At 37.1% G+C, this 24,787-nt stretch overlaps 1 protein-coding gene across 8 annotated transcripts in view; it reads right to left on the bottom strand.

Annotated features, from left to right (window-relative positions):
- Positions 1-24,787, bottom strand: part of Sytl2 (synaptotagmin-like 2) — a 68,553-nt gene that overhangs the window by 3,275 nt on the left and 40,491 nt on the right. For 4 of the 8 annotated variants that reach the window (XM_013511851.1, XM_005379769.2, XM_005379771.2 and 1 more), the window contains exons 11-17: positions 15,543-15,637; positions 12,573-12,692; positions 11,029-11,198; positions 10,234-10,336; positions 7,719-7,889; positions 2,516-2,594; positions 397-496 (exon numbers count right to left, since the gene is read on the bottom strand). In XM_013511851.1, the coding sequence (XP_013367305.1) occupies positions 397-496; positions 2,516-2,594; positions 7,719-7,889; positions 10,234-10,336; positions 11,029-11,198; positions 12,573-12,692; positions 15,543-15,637 (838 nt within the window). Of the gene's footprint in view, positions 1-396; positions 497-2,515; positions 2,595-7,718; positions 7,890-10,233; positions 10,337-11,028; positions 11,199-12,572; positions 12,693-15,542; positions 15,638-18,969; positions 19,021-20,070; positions 20,125-22,279; positions 22,401-24,787 lie in introns of those variants that run through there. The other 4 variants (XM_005379775.2, XM_005379776.2, XM_005379777.2 and 1 more) reach the window with 4 other exon arrangements.

The following is a 24,787-nucleotide window of genomic DNA, read 5'->3' as shown; positions in this document are numbered from 1 at the left end:
GTTTGAGGACTCAGTTTCATCTGTATCTATAATCTCTTAGTATTTTGGGTTTTTTTTTTTTTTTGAGGGGGGGGGGTTGTTTTTTGAGACAGGGTCTCGCGATATAGTTCAGACTGGCCTTGAAGTCACTCTGTAGCCCAGGTTGGCCTTGAACTTGTAGTGATCCTCCTACCTCAGCCTGTCCCCTCTTAGTATTATGATTTTAAAATTCAGTGAAGCCTTAGAAATTCATGTTACAGATTTGTAAATTTCATGTCTCTGTTTGTTCCAAGTAAACTCATCAAGCCTATGAGTTTTAGCATCACAGACACTATGAGTTGGTTTTGCTGCTGAAACCAACCAGCAAAGGAGAAGCTACAGTACACCTGAAGAAAGCCAAGTAATTAATGCTATTACCATTTCACAAAAGAATTTAGATGGCTTCCCCTTAGCAGCGGAAGATCAAAGCATTCCTTCACCCAGATGTGCACTTCTCCAGTTGTAGGAAGCTTTTTACCTATAATTTTAAAAAAGGAGAGAAAAGTTTTATAGCTATTTGTCTCTTAACAATAACATGTCCGAAGATGTCAGCCTAAAGATGGTCTAGCTCAAGGGCTAAACTACACACTCTAAGCTGTATCTTTCATAGTCTGGCTGTACTGAGCTCAGATATCTGTATAAAAATAATTCCTAAGAATGAAAAAAAACATACTGATTCCAAGTATAGAGTAACTCATCATTTCTTTTTGGATTTTCCTTGGTTCAGTAAGATCAGACAGCAGGGATGTGAGTCATCCATTTACAATTATACTCAAAGCATCTCAGTGAAATGAATAATCCCTTCGAACACTAACACCAGTATCAGCTGGTATTGGTGAAAGGCATTTGAATATGTTTGAGTGTAAATTAACCAAAATTGGTACTGGCTAAGGGATAGTCTATATTCTTATTAAAAGTGTCAAAATATTTTATAGGGATATTGCATATATATACACACAATAGTTAATACCATAAGTAGGGAATTACTAACAAGTTGACTTAGTCTGGAGTTGCTATCTGGACTGGGTGCACATGGACAAAGGTATGCTATCAGATTTTTCGGCATGGCTTAGAGCAACAAATTGACCAGGCAGCATTTTGTGAACATCTGTAATGTTCTCATCCCTATGGTGTCACTAAATATACAAGGAATACAAGAAATAATCTATGCCTTCAGGAAATGTTTACAATTAAGCAAGAGAAATTAATTCAAATTAAAACCATGAGTATATAATGTAGAGAGAAATGCAAAGGTATTGCTGCAGTGTTCTAGAAAATGATGTGATCAGTGAGGGTTGATATAATCCTCAAAAAGCTTTATGGAGGAGATGGGACTTCGTCTAAGACTTGAACAGGCCAAGGAGAAGAAAAAGCCATTCCAGGGGAGAAAAACTGTATGAGTGAAAATGCAGACCAGGCGGAACCCAGCACAACACACAATTCCCTGGGTCTCTCAACTACCAAGTGGTAGGGGAATAAGACATGAGGTTGGCATTTTTATGCATGTTGACCATAAATTATAGGATACAAATTATATGCAAAAGAATCTTCCTTCTAGGAAGATCCAAATGTCACAAGATGATGGTCTGGCAGCAATCTGGCCCAAATATATGCTTTGCTTGCCCTTCAATTTTTTTTGCAGGGGGCGGGGCATTGTCTCACTACATAGTTCAGGCTGGCCTTGAACTTGCAGTGTTCCTCTTGCTTCAGCCTCCTGAGTTCTGGGATTCCAGGTGTGCACCACCATGTCCCGTACCCTTCAACTTTTTAAAAACTTAATTAGAATATCTTATCTTACTTCAGCTACTGCCCTTACCATCTATTATTTTCTTCATATCCCTTGTTGTACTGCCTGGTTACTAAAAACGTTTGAGCCTGAAATCCTCAATTTAGCCATAACACTCATACAGATTCTAAGGAAACTACTTTGGGGAGACTTGCTTGGGAGATAGCGCAAGGGCTGGCATTCTTTTCCTGCCAGTTTTTGCTCCTGGCAGGAAGACCTGAGGCCCCAAAGTCAAGAATAATACAGTAAACTTGAAGAAAAAAGCTTTATCCCTTAATAAGACTCTGAGAATGGAGACTCAATGAGCTCTAAGTTCTTAGGGAGTTCCTATGAATATTTCTAGTTCCCACGTGGGAAAGAGATGACTCAAGTTCCATGCTGTTTTGTTTTTTTTTTTTTTTGGTACCAATTATTGAACTCAGGACCTTGCACTTGCCAGGCAGGCACTATGCCACTGAGCTACATCCCTGGCCCTCAAGATCCATTCTCATCACAGCAGTATGAAGACACTCAACTTCTGAATACAGGAAAGGCTGTTTACATTGTGTAGGTACAAGTTGTTGGAGAAGGAGGGGCAATTTAAAAGAAAGACTGCATATTCGACTAAAAAACTGAAAATATTCACAGCAATAGAAGGTTCTACTCTGAAAGTCTTTTGAGAAGACTGGGATAAGGAAAGCACACGGATGTGAGTAGAAAATCATTACATACCAGGAACTGGCTCTGGAACATACTGGAGAGCTAGCTTCATTTCACCTCTGTTTTCTGCTTCAAGGGCAACTGGTGCTGTCTGAAAAATAAAGGGGAATCAGTAGTTGCAAGACACAGGGTTTTAAAAATCTTGTTTGTGGGTACTCTGCTCCCAAACCATCTGGCCCATTTCGGAGACTATAATTATTCTTGAGAACCCTGAACTCAAATTGACCTCTGTATCGGAGATAGGCTGTTGGTTTTATAACTGGAAAAGCAATGCTGTATGTCTTGGAAAAGCTTGCAGGGTGCCCAAAAATATTCCATGGTCTTCAGTCTCAAAAATGGTAGAGTACTCAGAATGGTTTGCTTGGAGATGCAAAAGTGTCCCCAAAATGTTCATTTTTATCAGAACACACACATTTTGTTAGTCATTCAGTGTGTAATCTTATATTTTCAAAGCTGTATTAACCTGACTGTTAGAGACTAAAAGCATAGGAGTCTGTAAGAATAACAAAGATTGGACAATAACTTAAAGATATGTATGTTCTTTTCAAGCATAAGAGAGATGGGCTTACATTCAAACTCTGGTTGGTTAGGGCCTTAGTTCCCAAAGGGGTGTGCAGCAGAAACCTAGAGGAGGCTAGTTAAAGCTAAGATGTTTGTGTCGGTTAAGGAGGTGAGTCATCTTGACTGGCATGGGGACCTAGTCTGGATTCATAGAGCACACTTCTGTGTGTGTCTGGGTGGATCATGGGGCGGTGGCGTTGGCGTCTAACTCTAGACCCTCACCCCTTCCTTGCCAGGATTGTTTGCCTGCCCTGCTTGCCAGCCACACCACAGACTAGCATCTTTGCCATCAGGTCTTCCACGGTGATGTTTCTGCCTTGGAGTCAGTTGACTACGAGTGGAATCTCTAGAAACTGAGAGTCAAATTAACCCTCCACTTTTTCATGTTGCAGGTGTCAGGCACTGTGTCCCAGAGACGGGAAAGGTAATGCAATGCATAGACATCATCTGGGAATGCATACCCAGAGGCCGTGGGCAGAGCGAGAAATAAGTGATTAAAGTGCTTTTCATGCAACATTTGGGAACTATTTATTCAGTGGAACTGCTTTATTATGAACGAGCTATGAGTGAAATATACAGTGAATGTTTAAATTTTTAAAAATTTATTATACTTAAAGACACATTGCCATTAATCCCACTCAAAATAGTCCCCCTTGGGCTGCCCACTGAGGACCCCTTCTGTCTCTCTTAGACAGCTTTCTTTCTCTCAATAAATACTTCCTACCCTTAAAAAAAATCCCCCCTTTCTTCAAAAATATTTTCCCACCATTTTTGCCACTTTCTAAAGCAGTTCTGGAAGTCCTCTTTCCTGAGTGTCTTTAGGAGATGTGCTAGAACATGGTGAACACTGCTCCTGAAGGCCATCCAAAGGAAGGGGAGGTGTACTTACTGGATCTGGCACTGTGCAAATTCTGGCTCTTCTCCAAACCCAAAATAACCATGAAAGGTAAATGTTTTTAATCGGTTCAGGACTTCCAGGCCGTCGTAACAGCACAACCAAAAACACTCAGAAAAGAGGACTTCAGAACAGCTTCAAAAGTAGCGAGAAGATGGGCTGTGTTGGAAGTGAGGCTGAGTATTTTGAGAGAGATTAATGGCACTTTGTCTTTTATTGTACTAAATTCCTAAAAATGGTTTACTATTCACTGTGTTTTTGATCCACTTCAGAGATACCAAATTTGTATTGTTTGCATGTATCACTTCCAGCTATAGTAGACTAGCTTGGATGAAATGCACCCTCACACTGAGAAAAATTAAAAATGCAGGATTAAAATAATCAATTTGAAAATGTTAAAGCATTATTGAAACAGAAAAAGGATTGAAATGGACACGATTTTTTTTTTTTTTTTTTTTGAGGTAGGGCCTTACCATGCACTTCAGGCTGGCTTTGAACTCACAATGATCTTCGTGCCTCAGCCTCCCAAGTGCCGGGCTAGCTAAGTGGACAAGATCTTAGAGCCTAACATTCTCCGCTGCTTCTCACTTTGAAGCCTCAGCTGCTTTCTGCATAGTGCCAAACTGAGAACATAAAAAGCCTAGCGGAGAGACGCTGATAGGCTGAGCAGAGCTTTTAGCGTCAGTGTTACCGGGGAACCTGTTCTGTGCGTGTTCTTGGGTGGTCTCAAAACTAACTCAGTGAGAAACCTGGGGAACAGGTTCCCAAAAGTTGTGTTTCATCAAGTCCTTCTGATGAATCAGATGCATGCTAAAATTTGAGGACTACTTCCCTAGGTGTTCAGTCAAAACTCCTAAAGAGCCACAGCCTATAAATTCCAGCAAATAACCACTAGGCCAGAAAACTGAACATGACCTTCAAGCCAGCTCATTCCCAGACTAGATTAAGGTTCTAGTTCTATTCTCTCAGGAGCAAAATAAACCCTCTCAAGTTATCCCTAGAGTTTTTCCATATATAAAGCTTCACAGGAAGGAAAATGAACAGGCACATTAAGACAAGGGATGAAGTGATCAAATGAGGATTTAAGAAGAAACAGCTAAGAGACTCACAAATGATTATTAAAATTTTAAGATACACACTTGAAATAACTGGGATTGCTAGTTTTGTTTTGTTTTGTTTTGTTTTGTTTTTAGAAACAGGGTCCCTCTACATAGTCCAGGCTGGCCTTGAATTTGCTATGTAGCCAAAGGTTGCCTCAAACTCAGGGTGATCCCTCTGCTTCAGCCTCCCAAGTACTAGGATTACAGGCATGCACCCACCAAACCTGAGTTGTGATTGCTGTATTTATAAAGACAATGTTTTAGACAGAAATGAAATCAAAACAGAGTCAAATGAAGATCTGAATAAAAATAAATAAATTTTATATTGAAGTTGAGTTTAAACTACAGATTAGAAGAAGATTAAATAATTGAACTGAAAGACAGGTTAGAAAAAACTAGCCTGAAGCATAGAGAAGAAGTGAATATAAAATATAAAAATGAGGATAAAAGACATATGAGACAGAGTTACAAGGTAGAGTACACATGTAATTAGAAGTTCCAGAAAGGCTGGGAAAAATTAGGGGAAAATCAGTACTTGAAGAAAGAACTGCTGAGAGATCTTTAAAATTTATGAAAGATACCAAGACCCAAATCCAAGGAGCTCAGTAAACACAAAACAGGATAAATACAAAGAAAACTATGCTTACATTCATATCAAATCCATTAAAAATAAAAGACAAACACGAGAGATAAAAAGATACACAACCTTCAAAGGAACAAAAACAAGATTAATAGCTGACTTTGCAATAGAAATGACAAATCAGAATACAAGTCAGAATATAACATCAGATACAATGTCACAACATCTTCAAAGTGTCAAGAGAAATAGTTGCTGACCTAGCAACTAAGCAGAAATATCCTTCAACAACGTATGTGAAGAAAGAGCTGTGGCTATAGCTCAGCAGCACAATGCCTGCCCAGCAAGCACAAGGTCCTGAGTTCGATTCCCAGTACCTCAAAAAAAAAAAAAAAAAACAATGTATGTGAAAAAGATATGATACAATGAAAACCCGAGAGAATCTATTGCCAGTAGATAAGCACTAAGAGTAGAACTAAAACAAAGTCTGTGGGCACAAGGAACAACTTTGCATGGAGGTTCAGGAAGGGATGCAGAGAAATGGGGAAGCAAGCAGGGCAAATCTAAATAAATAGATTCTTAAACAGTAGTGTCAAACGGGATTTAAAATTTCTGTACAATCAACATATGACTAAAAATGCCACAAAAGATAGGAGAACAAATAAATGAAGTTAAAGTGTTCTTAGCTCCTTTCCTTATCCTGGAAGTCATACATTTTTGTTGTTGCTGGTACCAAGGATCAAACATAGGACATTGTGCATGCTCAGCAAGCGCTGTCACTGAGCTACGCTCCAACCTGTATATTAGACACTTTTAATTCAAAGATGAATACTGTAATCTCTACGTTAACCAGTAAGAAAGAAAAAACTATACCTGATTTAGTAATTGACAAGAAAATGGAAGTATATGATAATTAATCCAAAAGAAGGTAATCATAGAAATAATAAGAAAAATACTACAAATATTAAGATTAGTAATACAAATATTAATCTAATAATATAAATAGCAGATTTGTACCCAAACATATTAATATTTGCATCAAGTATACTTGGGCTAAATGATCTAATTAACAAATATTTTCAGACTGAAAAAAATTGAAACTATTGCCTATAGGAAACATATCTTAACTACAAGAATTCAGAAAATTTGAAAATTAAAGGACTGAAACAAACTTGTGACTATGCGGAAGCTGACACAGCTATACTAATACAGACAAAATAGGCTTTAATACTTTCTTTTTCTTCTTTCCCTCATCCTAGTAGTTCCTTCCTTTGAGCAATTTCTTCTATTCTTACAGCTGGTAATCTGAGCAACTTCACTGAAGATAACAATATGTAATATAACAACCACTGTTAATCCCTATCATTTGGCTTGAAACCCTGTATCATTTTTAATGTCCTTGCTTTGTGTTGTTTGCATTTTGCTATTCTTTTTCTTGTACTATTTTCTTTAAAATAAAGTAAAAAAAAAAAAGTCCAAAAAAAGTAGACTTTAAGGTAAAAAATATTACTAGAGATAAAAAGTGTATTTTTCAATGACAAAACTGTTACTCCATTAGAATAAAATAATTCTAAATGTGCATGTACTTCATAAGGTAATCTCAAGATATATAAAAAATAAAAAACCTAAAAGTACAAGCTAAATCCATAATCATATCTCTCTTAGTAATTCATAGTACACACAGACATGAAATCAGTAAGGATAAAAAAAGATTTTATCAGCCATTATTGACTTAATTGATATAAACCATTATATCCAACGTTACTTTCTTTTCAAGTGACACATGGGACATTTATCAAAATCTGACCATATGTTAGGCTTAAAGTATGTCTCACACTTCAAAGGATCGAAGTACTTAAATGACCTTCCTGAAATCTCAGAGACATTTGTGCTAGGTGATTTAAACATTCTCCCTAAGTCTTTCCAGTCTTTCTCCACTGAATATGCAAGCTAAGTAAGTCCAGCCCTAGTTTAAAATGTTTCCAAATTACAATCAGACTCTGAGTTAACTGCAACTGAGCCATTTCCAATACAGCACGCCACAAACCAACCAACCAACCAACCAGGGAACTCTGAACTTACCTTCCGCTTTAGAGGGTACCACTTCAATTGTTTATTCTGTTTGTTGTCCCAGTCCCATGTTTCCAAATCAAGTTCCACCTCCCCTAGGAAACTATTACGCTTAAATGTGTCCCGATGCCAAACAGACAGATTCAGCTTCTGTGTCTTTAAGGTCTGCTTTTCAATTTTATACTGGAGTTCAAAGAAGAAAATTAAAATGATGAATAACATTACATTATGCCAAAGTTATGACAGAGGTGAAGAGAAAAGTCATCTGTGAAGATCAGATTTTCTCAGCTATTAGGTTTCAAGTCCCCCAAATATCGCAAAGTCACCTTATTCTAAGTGTCCTGTTTCTAAGAGCTAAAATCCATCTTTCATAAAAGCTGACATTCTTTCCCCTCTGGAAAAGCAAACCATGGCTCAAATATCATAGCTGGTAATGGCTTTCTAAAAAGCCAATCATTCCATTTTGCTGGATATTTTTAGACTAGATATAACACAAATCAGGTTCAGTCTGTTTTCTACCCAAGGATAAGATACTTTTAAAAGTGTATTTGTTTTTTAGAGCATTGTTAGGTTCACAACAAAATTGCGTGGAAAGTCCAGAGTTCCCATACAGTCTGCCCCACATATGCACTTCTCACTGTTAGCATCCCACAAGGACAAGACAGCTTTCAAAACAAAGATACACTTGGTTTGTTCCAGCTTCACATAGTCAAGTAGACAGGATTTGGTATCCTAACCATTTTTCATCTCAAATATAGTCAGACCTTGATTATATATAATCATGGAAGGAATAATAGTGCTTCTAAAAATAATCTCCATCTGGCTTTATGACATAGTACTTGAATGTCCATTTTGGTTGTAGTAAACCTGCCTTTCTCTGAGTGTACCATGTAAATTAGCTGGCTTTTCCTGAGTATAGGGTTGAAGTAGCTGACCCAGAAATAGCTTGGTTAGTGGGGAATGTCATAGTCAAATGATAATTAAAAACTTGCGATAGAAGCCAGGAATGGTGGCGCATGCCTGTCATTCCAGCACCTGGGAGACTGAGCCAGGAGGAGCACCATGAGTTTGAGGCCAGCCTGGGGTACCTAGTGAGTTCAAGCTCAGCTTATACTACAAAGCAAGACCCTGTCTCAAAAAAAACCCCAAAAACTTGCTTTAGAAAATCCACAAGTTGTTAATCTAACTACAGATGATTGAGAATTCATTTAACTATTTCTTCTTTTCCCAAAGGATAATAAAAAATTTAAGTTTTCAGAAAGATAGAAAAAAGAACACCTTATATATATATGTATAAAATTATATATATATGTGTGTGTATATATATATATATAATTTTTTCTTTGTACCGGGACTCAAACTGAGGACCTTGCACTTGCCAGGCAGGCACTTGTGCCACTGAGCTATCTCTCTGGCCCTATTTTTAGTTTTAAATGATCTGTTAATTACCTCAAAGCAAGCATAATCCAGTTTGGAGGAGGGGGAGAAAAAAGAATGTGGGTATATGAGTGAGGCTTATTATCCATACATCTTTCCTTCCTATAATGTTTTTGGTACTTATCGTACATACTGTACTACTAATCAATATTTGTTAATGTGTGCTAATCACCCCATACATATTTACTCTTTTAATGTCCACAACTACTGAAGTAGGTAAGTATTATTATTTCTCTCTTGAAAGTCCCAAAACTATCATTATCCCCTATTTCAGATCTGAGGTGCAGACATGTTCTTTGCCCAGAGACACGGTATACATACACCACAGTGTAGGTGCCTGCCTTCACGAAACTTCACATTTAGTGTCAAGGTGGAAAATCAAACAATAGTTTAAGTGCCGAGTATTCGAACAACCTATCGTTAAGCCATGTAATTAAGGTTATTAGGACAGACTCTTAGAGGAATAAGTGTTTAAAAGTGTGTAGAAGGGAGTCAGGGAAAGAATGTGGGGAGACTATTACAGCCTCAGGGAACCGAAAGGCACTACAGTGAAAGCAGATGTACTTCCTTCAAAGCACAGAAGGGAGTATAGGGTGACCAGAAAGGATTATGAAAGAATGAGGGTGAGGATGGAGCTCAGGTTGTGAAGGGTCTCTGTGCATGTTATAAAGGAGGAACGTGCCCTTAGGGTAAAGGAAATCTTGAAAGATTTTAAGCAGAAAAATAATGATCAGAATTGTGCTATAGAAGATAATTCTGACTGTAACACTAAAGTTTATCCACTGTACATCCTCAAGCAAATTTCCTTATTTCTCTAGGCTTCATTTGCCTGTCTGACAGGCAGCTTCACTTGTATGTCTATGACATGTAGCTAATACCTGCCTGCGGGAAATGCACCAGGAATGCATCAGATTGTGTATATACATTCATTTGTATCATCTCATACAAATGCACATCCTCACAAAACATTCATTCCTTTCCTCTTTTCTCTTAGTGAGTGACTTCGTGCAGATAGCATCCAGGAAGACAGGTCTATTTCAATGCACAGGTCACCACTTAGGATTTTCCTGCATAGAGAATTTATAGATACCCGCAATATCTCGTTAAACACAGGGTTCAAGGTTTTCTTTGCAACAAGTGTTTTCTTCTTGCCCATTTTGCCTTTGTCCGGTAACAAGTAGGTCTTTACATATCTAAAAAAGAGATGTGAAGCGACAAGAAGTTTAGAGAATATAAAAATAACGTTCCCACCTCTACTTCCTCTACTTTTAAAAACACAATGAAAACTGACCACAGAAATTATTTTACAACATTGAGAAAAACAATAATTAATAAATGTTCCCACTAACACCTTTATACTTTTAACATTTAAAGAGATTTCAATGGAATGAATCATTTAGTATTGTTCTGAAGATTTTTAAAGGAAATTTCCTGAATTCATTGTTTTCCTTTGGCCTTAGTTAATGTGTGTGTATGGGGTGGGGGTAAATTTCTAACTGTTTACTTAAATCTGTTTATTTGTTTCTTATTGAGAAAAGGCTTTGATGCTTATGGTTTTATTAAAGTGTTTGTTACTGTGTTACTGAAAAACATCAGTCTTGGCATGCATCAAATTGAGCAATGGTTGATGCAAAAAAAAAAAAAGAATGTGTTGAATACATTGTTTTTATAATAATAATAAAAAAAGAAAAAAGCTTTGGGCTTGACACAGCAAAATAATTAAAAATCACACTTCCCTTGGACTTTTAAAATATTTCTTTTAACACAGTCACACACAGACACACAGACTCTCCTTTTGGTTACCTTTTCCCTTCCTAGTTCCTATAGGATTAATGGTTTCAAAACTATAAGGAAGTAGGTAACTGCTACTCCAAAATGTACTCACGGGTCTGAACGCTGCTTTTTAACATCTGCTGCTGCTAAGTTCTTACACTGGGCCACAAAAACATGCAGTTCCTTCAGTGACTCCACATAGTCAATTGCAAACTGAATACTTCCTTTCACTTCCAGATTGCCAAAGTCTCCACTATAGACACTCATCACACTGCCACTCACCTGGAAACATCGGAAACACAGTGTTTGTCTCAGCGATACTCTTGAACCCAGTGCAAGGGTCACAGACATAATCCTTGCCTGGCATTATTTCTCTACCTTGCATATAAAACCAGTCAATTTCATATGGGATAAGGATATTAACAGCAACAACCTGATACGATCCATATCACTAGGATTTTTTTTTTAAGTTACTCTTAAAAGACATAGATGAAAAGGAAAATGCAAAGTTATTTAGATGCTGGCTCATTCAAAACAGAGTGATTTTATGGTAGGTGGCATTCAAAGTTCCATTTTTAGGCATGCACGGCATTTAAAATGCTAAAAAAAGAGGATAGGAGAAACCCCAGGCACACAAATCACAGTGACAAATAGCTTAAATTTCCAAGGCACTAAAAAGGAATTTTACCACGTTACCCATCCACTGAATCTAGAAAAATGCTTACTGAGCCAAGCACTTTTGGAGGTCAAGAAGGGTAGAAAATGGATGATTGATGAAGGGAGTTTAAAGACTTCCCAAGGACATATATTAGATTATCAGCAGAAAATCAATTGAAATAGATTTTTTAAAAAGGTTTCAGAAGTGCAAGCATAGTAAGAATTAAAGCACAGCATCACTTGTTCAGCATGCTTGATAATATGTGTACATATCAGGAAAATATTTAGCTAAGTGTACAACAATACACTTACACTTGTGCATTTCTACACACACACTACATGCACACACAGCTCCCTCACTTTATGCAAGAAGCTCCATGTAAAGTCAAATGCTCTTTTTTTTTTTTTTGGTTTTTCTCCGGTACCGGGAACCAAACTCACAACCTTGCGCTTGCCAGGCAGGCACTTTTGCCGCTGAGCTAAATCCCCAGCCCCAGTCAAATGCTCTTAAATCAAACTTGAGCAACTACACTTAGGGAAATTCCCTTTTAAAACCTTGTTCTGTACCTTGCTATAAGGCAAAGACTTACCTTTCCTATTCTTTAATATGAATTAGTAAATTTATTCAATCAGTTTATTAGAGAAGTACAGTTATATGGCTGTAACAGTATATAAAAATAGATCTGATATAAACATTTTATAATAGCTACCCCATTGGTTATACAGAAAATTTTAGTGATACATCTTGCTGGCAATTTAAATTGATTTCTGAAGTACAGTACTTATATCCAAAACTTTTTATTTATAATAGTGAATAGGAAACTCCTTATTCTTAAAAATAAATTAGTTCACCAGAAGCTAATTATGGATTAGTGAAAATGCTTGTGCCCTTAGAGCCTGAGAATGACAACAGGAGGCCACTTTACCATCAGCAGAAGCATGGCAAAGCAAGGTTTAGAGCAGTGGAGAGAGATTAACACGGAGCCTTTGTTTACATACAGAAGACAAGGACGTCATGCCAGAGGAGCTGCTAAGATTGGTTAAAGAGCTCGGGCTCTTCTTGTATCTGCTGAGCTGGTAACTGCTCTCTGATGCTGTATCTGTTTCTCTGTCATCACTCTACAAAACAGCATAGAACATGCACAGTATTTAAATTCAGAATGAGTCAAGGTTAGAATCTATATTTAGACAAAGATAATATCTTGGTATCCACTGGTCTATGACATTTCCCAAGGTCAAAGGATGCTAACACTAATTACCACAGAAAGGGATCCAGGATGACATGAGTGGTCTGCACTGGATCTACCATAAGGAGAAGGCACTGCTTAGCTGCCAGAATAACAAAGTGATTTTTCTACCTGCCAGGTGGCTCCAAGGTGCTATAGAAAACAGCACTATAGTGAGCTTTTTTGGTTACTTTTTTAATATTATGTATTTATGTTTTATATATATATATCCCAGATAACAAAAGGTTTAAGCATCTTGCCAAAACATAAAATATTATGCTTAATTCTGCTCGTTATTATCATAGCTCTAGCTTCCCTAAAAAAATCAGATCTTTTACTTGAGATACCATTAAGCCAGGAAAAAGAAATGCTAGTCTGATCTGTGTCAACCACACAGCATATCTAAATTCATTTAAAATTTTAAACTATTCTTTATGTATTCCTATAGCATTAGTGTGCTTATCTTTTTGGTGCTATAGGAAAGTATGTTAAATTACACATTCTACCCACATTGGATTTTAACACATTTCTTTAAAAACTAAAGATTAGTAAAATATTTATTTCAAATATGTGCCAAGAAATGTCTACCTGGGACAAGAAAGAAATGTTGCAATGACAAATTTTATTGTGTTTGTATCTAAAGTTTACTGGATGGCAGCCTACAGAATTCAAGATTCACAATGAGCTCCTTTGGGGTTAGAGTTCTTATGGAGTAGTTCACTGGCTCCTAGCGTTACAGAGGAGTAGTTAGTTCATGCCAGCGTATCCCATGACCATGCAATTATGCATAATGGATAGCTTTTAAAGACTCCCCACATGCTTAACAGTCCACTTCCTATATTTTAGCATATTAGCATATCAAATCGTTAGTGAATTTTTAGAAGGACATGACTGTCTTGTTGACCTGGAACGGTGTTTTTTTTTTACATAGTTGGCACTCAGCAAATATAAGTAATGCTGTCTCAAATAGACCATGGACAAGGGAGCGAGGCCTGATTCATCCCCACGTCCTTTATCATCCAGTTCACCCTCTGCACGTGGAAAGGTAAAATGATACACTTCAATACTGGCATCTCTGATACACAAATCCAAGTAATCTGAACTTCCTTCTTTGCAGGTTAAAATTCAATGGAGAAAAAAATGTAAAAACTAGAAATTGATATAATTTAACTCTTAAATTATTATATGGTTCATTCTTATGACCATCCAAGACCAAAGCAGAGCTACAGAGGTATAAAACCCCGGGAATTTCACAGGGTGGCTACTGTCGCCTTCCAGCTAATGAGTTAGATCTAAAATTGAGTGATTCATCCCAAATAAAACTATAATATGAGCTCTAAAATATATGCAAAGTCTGAATGTTTGCAAATACAGTTCATGGGGGTCCAGCGATCCACAGAAGGTGACCAGGATGGAGATATTTGTGATTTATATGATACCCAGAATTTTTCCTACATTCTGTCTACTGAAAGAATACTTGAGAATGCTTCTATTTCACCACTGGAAATTAGATCAAAAACAAAAACTGTAGCAGCAGTTAACATTTTTGGTGGCTACTCACTGTGATTTAGGGACTACGCTATGCATTACCCTACTGATTCCCCACAACCTCACTAGGTGGGTACCAGGACACCAGACTCAGGGAAGCTAAGGAATCTATCCATGATTGCACAGCAACTTAGTATCACAACCCTGACTGAGAATGTCTGACTCCAGGCCTCAGGGTCCTAACCTCTGACTGCAAGAACACAGGATCTTAAGCTCAAATATCCAATTTAAAATCCTAGATCTACTTTTTAGCTATTGCATGTTGACAAAGTGACTTAACTTCTCTGAAGGCCTTTCCTTTTTTTTAAGGTGGAGAAAACAGTACCTACTATATAGAGTTAGAGTTGGATGTTAGAGTCTGGTACAGAGTAGGTACTCAAAGAGTATAGTCATGTTCTTAGTTGACACAGAGATTATCAGCCTGGGAACCAAATCTTGGCTTCAGTCCTGGTCTAACCCCTTTCTGGCTGAGTAAGGTTATTTCATCTCTCATGGTCTCAGCTTCCTCAGCTGTAATATCTGGGGATAGTGATGGTGTCTACCTGTCATGGTTGTTGTACGATTAAATGACACAATAAATATAAAGTCCCTGGCACCCAAGAGATGCTCCTGAAAGCTTGCTGTGTCATTGTTACTTTTTACTTTAACAAATGTTTTCAAGGTAGTCAGGCTACCTGGATTAAGCCTTTACAAACCAACACTAGGCTACAGAGGGATAATTAATTCATGCCAACACATTTCTGCTTAGGTTTCTAATTTTGTACTGACTTTGAAACAAAAGTCACATTCTCAAATCTAGGCAATCTGACTTCACTGACCAAAAGAACTTATTTGAGTCAAATGAGACATGTCTTGTATCCCAGGACCAACAACACTGCCTCCATTGACTTGGAAGGCAAGGCTCAATCCTGCATTGGTCTTGACTACAGTGGAATGCAAACACACTGACCTGGGCATAGAAAATCTATCTATTTCCCTCCAGTTTTTGTCTGTCTGTCTGTCTGTCTGTCTGTCTGTCTTTTGACCCATGATCTTGCTCTGTAGTCCAGGCTGGCCTTGAACTCAGTATGTAGCCCACACTAGCCTTGAAATAGCAGTAATCCTCCTGCTTCAGTCTCCCAAGTACTGGGATTACAGACACGCTCCGTCATGACCACTGGCTCCATTTTTCTGAAGGTACAAAAGACAAACTTGCCTCATCTTGTAGAAATGCTGGAACAGACTTGCTCATCCTTTTGAGTTTCTCAGGGTTGGAAAACTGATTATCAGGTTGTGAAGGCACTGTAGAAACTAAACAGCAGCATTTCAATTTCAAAATTATTCTTACAAATTTCAGGCATTAGGCATAAATTGAAAACACACTTTTTTTTCATTTCTGAACAGACATGTTTTATAAAAAGGTTAAAGGCACAGTAGTTTACATGCACAGGATCATGAAGTAAGCAGCATGCAGATTTAATAAATTATATATAGAGAGAACTAGCAAGGAGTTGAACCAAATAAAAGTTTATTTGTTTATTTATTTATTTTGGTCTTTTTGAGACAGAGTCTTGCTATGCAGTTCAGGCTGGCCTTGAGCTCACTTTGTAGCCCAGGCTGGTCTCGAACTCGCAACGATCCTCCTGCCTCAGTCTCCCGAGGGCTGAAATTACAGGCATGTACCACCATGCCCAGCTAAAAGTTAATTTAAAAAATACTAGTTCTTATTGAATTAGAGATGGACTTACATTACATTAAAAATCTGTCAATGTGAACCGGTTTTACTTTTTTTCACATTAGATTTTTGAATGCCAAGTTCTATATTTATTGGTTCATCTCCTTGAGATGTATTATTAACATGCTACAAGCTGAAAAACTATTTCATCTGGATATTAAGGATCTTTGTACACAATTCAATAAAAGTATCCTTGACTACTGAGTGCCAAAGAGCAGGTTTATTTATTCAGTGACCAGGAGGGTTCCTTTTCTGATAGTGTTTCTCATTTAGAATTATGAAAGAGTATAATTTAAAAATTATTTTTGAAACTATAGGTCACTTAGGCACCTTTCTTAAAAGAGGGTTTTTAACATCCCAAGGCCAAGTTTAAACAGTTCAAGATAGAATAATTTAAGAATTTAATTTGAAAATATAGCATATATAGTATCTTCTTTCTGATGTAGTAAGTAGAAGACACCATAAGAAGATGAATTATTATTTTCATTTGCATATCTCTAGTTAGAAAACTTTTTCTTTGCCTACTAGTCAAAATGTCCAAGTTTTTCTTATGTTGAATCATAGCTCTTATACTGAAAGATCTCGCATTTCTTAAAACAGTTAGGAAAGTACCTGACACGTAGTAAGCTCTGTGAGATATTTTGAAAATAATTAATTAAATGTTATTGCATGGAAAAATTTTTAAAGTATACTGTGAACACAATATACATATATTAACTTGGCTTTATCATTAAAAGATATTAGGAAAATAGATAAAAATCAAGATATATTTCCATGTACAACACAAAAGACTCAAATTTGGCCCTTGACATTAGCTAAATTCACTTCAATGGAAAGAAATCTAATGAAAAAAAAGGAAATTTGAGTTACACACACTAAATACAATTTTCAGGCAGTAGGCAGAAACTGAAAACACACTTTTCTTTCATGTATGAACAGACATGTTTATAAAAAAGTTAAAGGCACAGTAATTCACATGCGTAGGATGTATCATTCTGCTTAAGTATACTCCAAAATTTACTCATAAAGTCTCATTAACATACCTATTTTAATTCATCACTTTCCAGTAAACAATTGTGTGTGTGCGTGCATGCATGTATGCATGTGTGTATACTGGAGTAAGCTATATTGGCAGTAGTATAAGATTATGTTACATAGTATGGTCCAGTGAGAATAAAAACTTTTTTGCTACAATTTAATATTATTTTCCAAGTTATTGTTGGATGATGGTATGCAAGTCAAAAACCCACTACTCAAATGGAGTCAATTTTACATTTATGAGCTTAAGTTATTTATATTTTGATCACGTGTTATGGTAATAATATATTCTTTACTGGTGGAAAGGCATTAAGAATCATTTTGGAAAATGTTAAAAAGATAAATTAATTTACTGTGTTCAGTACACAATTGGTCTACTTGTCTTGATCAATAACTGTCTGAGCCAATTAGGAGGCTGTGAACAAAGATATAGCTATATAGCCACGTGGTTCTGTAAGATTTTCTTTCACTCCTCAGGCTAAATGTTAAATAAAACATAGCAAGATAAAGTCAGATGTCCAAACTTGAACATATCCCAATTGAAAAGCAACTGGAAAACTTCATTTATCTAACACTTCTTAGAAGCAGAAGTCTTATATTGTTTGCATTAGTGATACTCACAAGGGCCAGGCCTGAAGTATCTTCTCTCCTAGGCAGCTCTTAAGAATTTATCAAGTCATGTGCCAAAGCTCAGCACCTTCTCCCGCCAGCAAGAAGAACTCATGAGCAAAGTCTCAGATTTCATACTAGATGTCACTGACTTCTTGCATCAGCACATTGTTTATCTAAGGACTCCTTCATTTAGCTGCTTGCCCCTTGAAGGCCTATTAGCACATCTGAAGGCTGTCAGGGAATTATTATTAAAAATACTGTGGAGCTGAGGGCAGGCGAGGTACGTACACCACTATCTTCATACCTCCAATGTGCGGGTTTATGAATGTGACTGAAAACGGGGAGCTGAGAAATCCCCCCACCTCTGCATGCTTTACTAGACCCTATGAGCATTTTAAACATCATTTGTCTTTAAAATAGTAGTCACAGCTAAGTAGAGGTTTAAGATTCCACTAATCTTAAAGTGGAACAGAAAAGAGGGAATAAATATTATCTTTGCATGGTGGTGGACATTAATTAGTTGATGGACCTTAATCACCACAGGTACACATTTATTTCTTAGATTCAGATGTTCACTTGCCTTTTATGTTGAATACTTGCTGCTGAAATAAAGCTTTGAGGTTTTAAACCTCAGAGTATGAGCCTCAGACATAAAATCTGCTTTCCTAGATAGGTAGAGAGGCAAATACGACAATATTACTTTTGCCAAAATACAGTTTTCTTGGGTCCCATTGGATTGAATATTGTAAATTGCTTCATGGCCACAAGCTTGTACAAGAGATCCAATACTCAAGGCCATACTGCAACATAGAAGCCAAATGAAATCAGAAGATGCCAACTTAATTTTAAGCAGACATAAAGAGCAGAGACTGACAAAAGTCAATAATACTCAGGAACAGCAATATAAACATAATATATATTTTAAATATTTAACTGTTCCTCAGTAGAACCATGAATTTTTTTATGTAGACAGTATTAATTTTTTTTTTTTTTTTCTGGTACTGGGAATCAAACTCACGACCTCGCGCTTGCCAGGCAGGTGCTGTGCCACTGAGCTAAATCCCCAGCCCTTATTTTTTTTTAATAAATCCTAATCAGAATGAAATAGTTTTGCAAGCTGCAGAAATTGCAATTTGCCGAATATTGCAGAAATTTAACAATAATAAATGCTGCATTATTAATGGGTTAGTTCTTGCAATATATTTAACACTATGCAAATAGAACATTTAGTCATTTTGAGAAAAATCCTGCTACTCACTTCCTGGTATGCATTCATTTGTATCTGGTTCCTGATCTGCCTTTTGATCTACTAAGAAGAGTAGCATTGAGAATAAATATCATTTTAACAGAAGGATTAAACAGACATGAAAGTAAACTCAAATGTCAGTTTCACAACTGAAGCTGCAGAATATATCTGACAGATTTTCAGCTTGCTTTCATCCGTATCCAAGTGTGACTCTTCATCAGCCTTTTTAAGGTCTCCTGTTCAACTGAAAACTAAGATCACAGGAGATGTGCAACCTCTGTCCTTTCATGTACTAAGCCATAGCACTGAAATTGGACATGAAGCTGAGATTCTTTTCTATAAAAGTAAAGACTTTTAGAGGGTTCTGTCATTACATTTTGTATAGGAAAACTAAGTGAATAACATGTTTATGATTATAGTGAAAGCAATTTAGAAAAATAAAAAGCAGGGTATAAATATAAGTTATTTATTTGCATAAATCCTGAACTACAACAATTGGATATTCTTCCACCCCTCGCCCCTCCAACACACTATCACCCTATCCCTTTAAAAACTGAACCCAGTGGTACACGATCATGGACAGCCTTAAAGATCTTTCGGCTCCTTATATTCAGAATCAATTAATTTCACTCTGTCTTAAGTTATTTGTATAAGCAGAGACTGGAATCCCCTACTCCTAGGACTTTTCTCTTTTGAAGGCTTTGCCGGTTATGCCCAATGATCTAAATGCTGAGACTTGAGACTCAAACACAGAAATAACTCAGCCCAGGAGCCCCCACAGGTCTTCCTTCCTTCAGAAGGAGTTCTGCAAGTCAGAGTAGTAAAAATCAGCTCATAACCCATAGAAATACAATTTTCTATTTATAGAAATTCTTGCTTCCCCAGGGTCTCTAATGAGATTCTCACAATGGTATCACCAGAAGCCTTAAAAACATACACACTATTTAATGCATCAAGTCAGAGCAGTTTTCATAATAACTTAGGCACTATCGGCCACATAGTAGCAAATGATGTTCTTCTATTTATCCAACAGCTGCATCCCAGTAACTGCTCCAATCACCCCGGCCAGAACTTAATACACACACAGACATGCAAATACATAAAGATATTTACCATCTTGAGCACTACGTACTAATTCTTCTGGCAGATTATCTACTTTTGCTTGATCTGTTCGGGAGAAATTAACAAATGGTTAACACGGCTGACCCATGGAGAGAAAAGAACAATGAGGTTGTCTCTGGAAGCTCCCGGAGTTGGAAGCAATTAGTCAAGATGCAGTGAGGGGTGCGACCAAGATGTCTTCCCCCAAATACTTTCTCTTTAGATTAGCTACTTGAGCGAGTGCCATAGCAGGAGCTCCCATTTCAGCCCTGATGCAGCTCACATCAGCACACTGCTGCACACAGACTCCCAAGGGTTAGATGGTTAGCTCAGAGCAAGCAATCTGCTGGCAACAGGAGGAAGCACAGGGCTGCAAACAGCCTCTCTATTCTTCTGGAGAGGGTACGATGTTAGGCATGACTAACACCTTCCCAAACCTATGGTCATTAACAGATATTTGTGTGAGTGCATCATCAATTGCGTATGCCTCTGGGAGGCTTGCTTGGGAAGTCAACTGAAGAGATGGAACTGGGGACCAGCTGCTAAGTGGAATTTTGGCAGGCTAGTGTGAGAGTGGTATTGGTATTTGGAAGGCAGCGTGCAGGAATACCCGTCAGCTGATAGTGATTTTTTTTTAACCCTACTCATTCCTGAATACTTTAAAGCTGCACCATGGAAATAGCTCTGTGCTTTACAGGCAAAGGGGTTTGCTAAACTGAACAATTGTTGCTGAGGGTTTTTTTTCCCCCTAGGGCTCATCACCAACATAAGGAAGAACAATCAGGGCTGTGCAACAAAGAACTAGACCTGCCTTCTCTGGGAAGCATTCAGGCAGATGTGGGGGCAAGCCACCTGTTGAGGAGGCATTAGAGGGAATTCTTGCATTAGGGAAAGGTTGAAATGGGTGATCTTCAAGGTCCTACTACCTCTAAGATTTGAAGCTCCCTGGGAGGGTTAGGACTGTATTCAAAATTGGGAATATTGTCTTTAGAACCCTGGAAACCTGTAAATTTCAGGAATTGTTAGGTGAAGTGGCTTTTACTTTTCCTTTTTAAACTCTAACTTTTCAGTCTCAATTGCAGGTGCCTAAAAACTATTTTAAATCTGAAAATAGTCAATTATCAATCATGAGACTGGCACACTGATTAGTGTTTACTTGGTTTTTCTCATGACACCAAAATCCCAGAGATATATTTCAGCTTCAAAATAGTAAGAACAAAATCCCTAGACGCTGTTTCTAAATCCATTTGACTGGCACAAAATTCCCTATATACATTCTGTTAGTACTTAAGAAATCCTTCACTAATTAAAGCAGCACCCAGTGCGGAACAAGGTACCTAAAGGATTGTGTCTTAGGAAATCTTTTTGTTTCCCCCTTTGGTTTTCTAAGATAGGATCTTACTGTATAGTTCAGGCTGCCCCTGAACTCACTATGTAGCTCAGGCTGGCAATGAACTTTTGGCAGTTCTCCTGCCTCAGCCTCCTTTGTGCTGGGATTACAGGCTTGTGCCACCATGCTCGGTATGTTAGATAATCTTTGGGCTTATAGTCCTAATATCCAAAAGAAATGTGTGAATAGAAAAGAAGGAATAAAAGAAAGCAAAAGTCCCTGAAGCCAGATACTAACTCACTCCCTATCATAAAAATTCACTGGACACCAAACACTGTTATATTATAATGTGGTAAATTCATAAATGCTGCTGACAGTTGTCTGTCAACTTGAGTCTCAGGTCTGCTCTGTGATATAAGTAAGCTACTTTACTTCTCTGAGCTTCATTTTCTTTTTATAAAATAAGGATAACAATTCTCTCACAGGGTTTTGCTGTGGTAGTTAAATGAGACAAAACATGTAAAACTCTTAGACAATTTTTGGCACAGAGTATTCAGTAAGTGTCACCTATTACTATTAGTTCTACTAGTACTATTAGCTACCATAGTCCTTTATAACTCACTGTACTTGAGTAAACACTCAAACGTCAATGCTTTTATTTTAGGGAAAACTAGTATTTTAGTAAGCAAACCTCATGCATTAATTTAAAAGCAAAATTCCACAGTGCTTGAGGGTGAGCCTCTCCAGCACACCTGGGAAGGTTATCGCCACCTGTGAACCCTTGTGTTAGGGGTCTCGGTGCATGCGCACATGCAGTGAGGCCAGAGAAGAGCACACAAGCATTTCTAAGCTTAGGTGAGGCATGGACAGTGGGGCGAACTTTATTCTCACTTGATGAATCTGATGAAATGTCTTCTAGACTTTTGGAAGGCATTTTTCTAGCAGCACTCCTTTCCAAAGGTTTCAAAACGGGATGGGGTTCTTCTTCTGAACCTGTTACAAGACAAAACCGATGAACGCTGCACAATACAAAAGAAAAACACAATCTTTTAATAACTATTGAACCCTGAAGTGGTAGGTTGAAAAGAGAAATTATGCAGCAGCCTCCCTACTTTTATTTGCTCTAAGTACTTCACAAAAGAAAGTAAAATTTCTCCACTGTTAACATTTCCTTTCAATTTTTTGGTTGTTGCTTGTTTTTTTTGATGCTTGTGATCAAGCCCAGAGCCTTGTATATGCTAGGTGAATGTTCTACTACGGAGCTACACCACCAGACCTTTAATATACCCTTGAAAAAAATAATTTACCTGGTCAAGAAATAGATGCAAACATAAACTATTATAGAAACAAGATTATCACATTAATAAAAACATCGTCTTCTAGGGGTTTACACCTCTATTTTAGGATCATGATTTATTTTGTGCCAGACTTTGAATGTTCCCCCTTAACATTCTATCTTTTGAAGCAGCCACTAAGTGATTTTAAAAACATTTGAAAAATTAGTTGAAGACTATGGAGGGAAGGATTCAGATGTTTAACATCTGTGTACAAATGGATCACAGATGCGGGCTTCTCCAGATAATAGATATAATCTTTCTTGATTTGGGGATTTAGTAAAATTTGCAAAAAAATTTTGGTAAATAAATGGATAATAAAATTTTATTTAATGAAGGCATTTAAAAGGTGACAGGGAGAACTTATCATTTACTAATACTTTTATTTTATAAAAGAAAAAGAAATTCTAGAACCAAGAGAAATAACAAGGGGTAATCTCTGAATAAGAACAATCCTTAAACTTTATAGAAAAATTCTATAAACTGTCCTTAAAATTTTCATTTTGACAGTGAAAACTTCATCATGCATAGGCCCTATTCTAAATATTGACATTTATCATTGTTTGTTCCTGGTGCCTCGACAGTGATTGACCATAGACATTTTAAAACCTTTGCAGAATCAGTGAATGATTCAATGAATGAATAAATGAATTTCAGAACCCCTTATCTCAACAATAATTTCCTGAAATGTATTTTAGTTTTGCTTAACATTAATGTACATTTCACAGAAAATTGATTCTAAGATAAATTAGATTTGGGGTGTTTTTTTGTTCAAATTTAAGAGGTGAACTTTATTCTCACACTAACTTTGCCAGTTTTAAAAAAAATAATATTTGAGGATGGGGGTATAAAACCATGACCGCAGCATTTTATATATCTTATTTGACCTATAATTTTAACATATCTTCTCTCAGCACTGTCTAGGTGATCATTTAATACTATATTTTAAAGATAAGCTTTTGTTGCTCAATCAGTGATGCTAGGACACTATATGCATGCCTATATGAATTAGGTGACATTGTTTAAAGAAAACACAAATTTGCAAGTCTCCTATGGGTCAGTTTATGGTAGCAATGCACAGGGCAATTTAGTAAGGAAATACCTCAACCAGGTTAACGTGCTAGCTTTATTCTTGTATATGTTCAGTTTCAGACATGTATTTCTTTAACTTCAACTCGGCTAATTAGGATTAAAATAGATTCCTTGGTCAGTGCTGAAGCTACTTGTAAAGGAACTCAAGTCTCATAAGTCAGCCACCCAGAAAAACTTATCTAGTTTCATAGAGATTGTAGTCTATTAGTTGTGCAACTTTGGTTGTCCAACTTTGGTTAAAAAGTTCCAGCCAGAGAGTATCTTCTATTATTTCATCACTTGAATCAGGCAACCTCTCATGCCAATGTACTCTGTTAAAATACCAAGAGCTGACCAGAACAGCAAACTGAGATAAGCCTTATGGCTTGGCTGAAACCAGTCCCCCCATGCCCACTTAGATGAATGTGGCAATTGAACAGAGTCTTTATACAATTTAGCCAAGGCTAAAGCCAAAAAAATACAACAGCCAGGCAATGCATTTAGGTGGAACCACATGAAGTCATCTGATCAAAGTCAGAATCTAGAAGGGGAGATTCTGCAGATAACTAAAAATGAAGGGAGAGTGGCAACACAGATACCACAGCACAAAGTATCTGAAGGAAGGGAAGTTCTACCCCTATATTTCGCCCCTGATATTTAGCCACAGCTGTAGTAAAATGCTGCTCTTAAATGGGAAATCTTTGCCCATTTGTGGCACTTTCTTGGCACACTCTTACTAGAGACTTCTAAATGGATTGCCAATTAAGAAATTCTAATTATTTTCAGGAGGAAGGCTGGGGATTTAGCTCAGCAGCACAGCGCCTGCCCAGCAAGCTCAAAGTCATGAGTTCGGTTCCGATACCGGGGGGAAAAAAAAAAAAAAAAAAAAAAAAAAGTCATCAGTTCCATTCATTTTTCTTGAAATGATCTCAAGTCACTGTCATTATACCTGAATGTAAACCTCAAAGTTTATTTTAAAAAATTGTTTATGTAA

This window comes from Chinchilla lanigera, unplaced genomic scaffold, assembly GCF_000276665.1.
Source record: "Chinchilla lanigera isolate Chin_1 unplaced genomic scaffold, ChiLan1.0 scaffold00013, whole genome shotgun sequence".
NCBI lineage: Eukaryota > Metazoa > Chordata > Mammalia > Rodentia > Chinchillidae > Chinchilla > Chinchilla lanigera.
The sequence above is the reverse complement of the archived record's forward strand: the minus strand, read 5'-3'. Positions and strand labels throughout refer to the sequence as shown.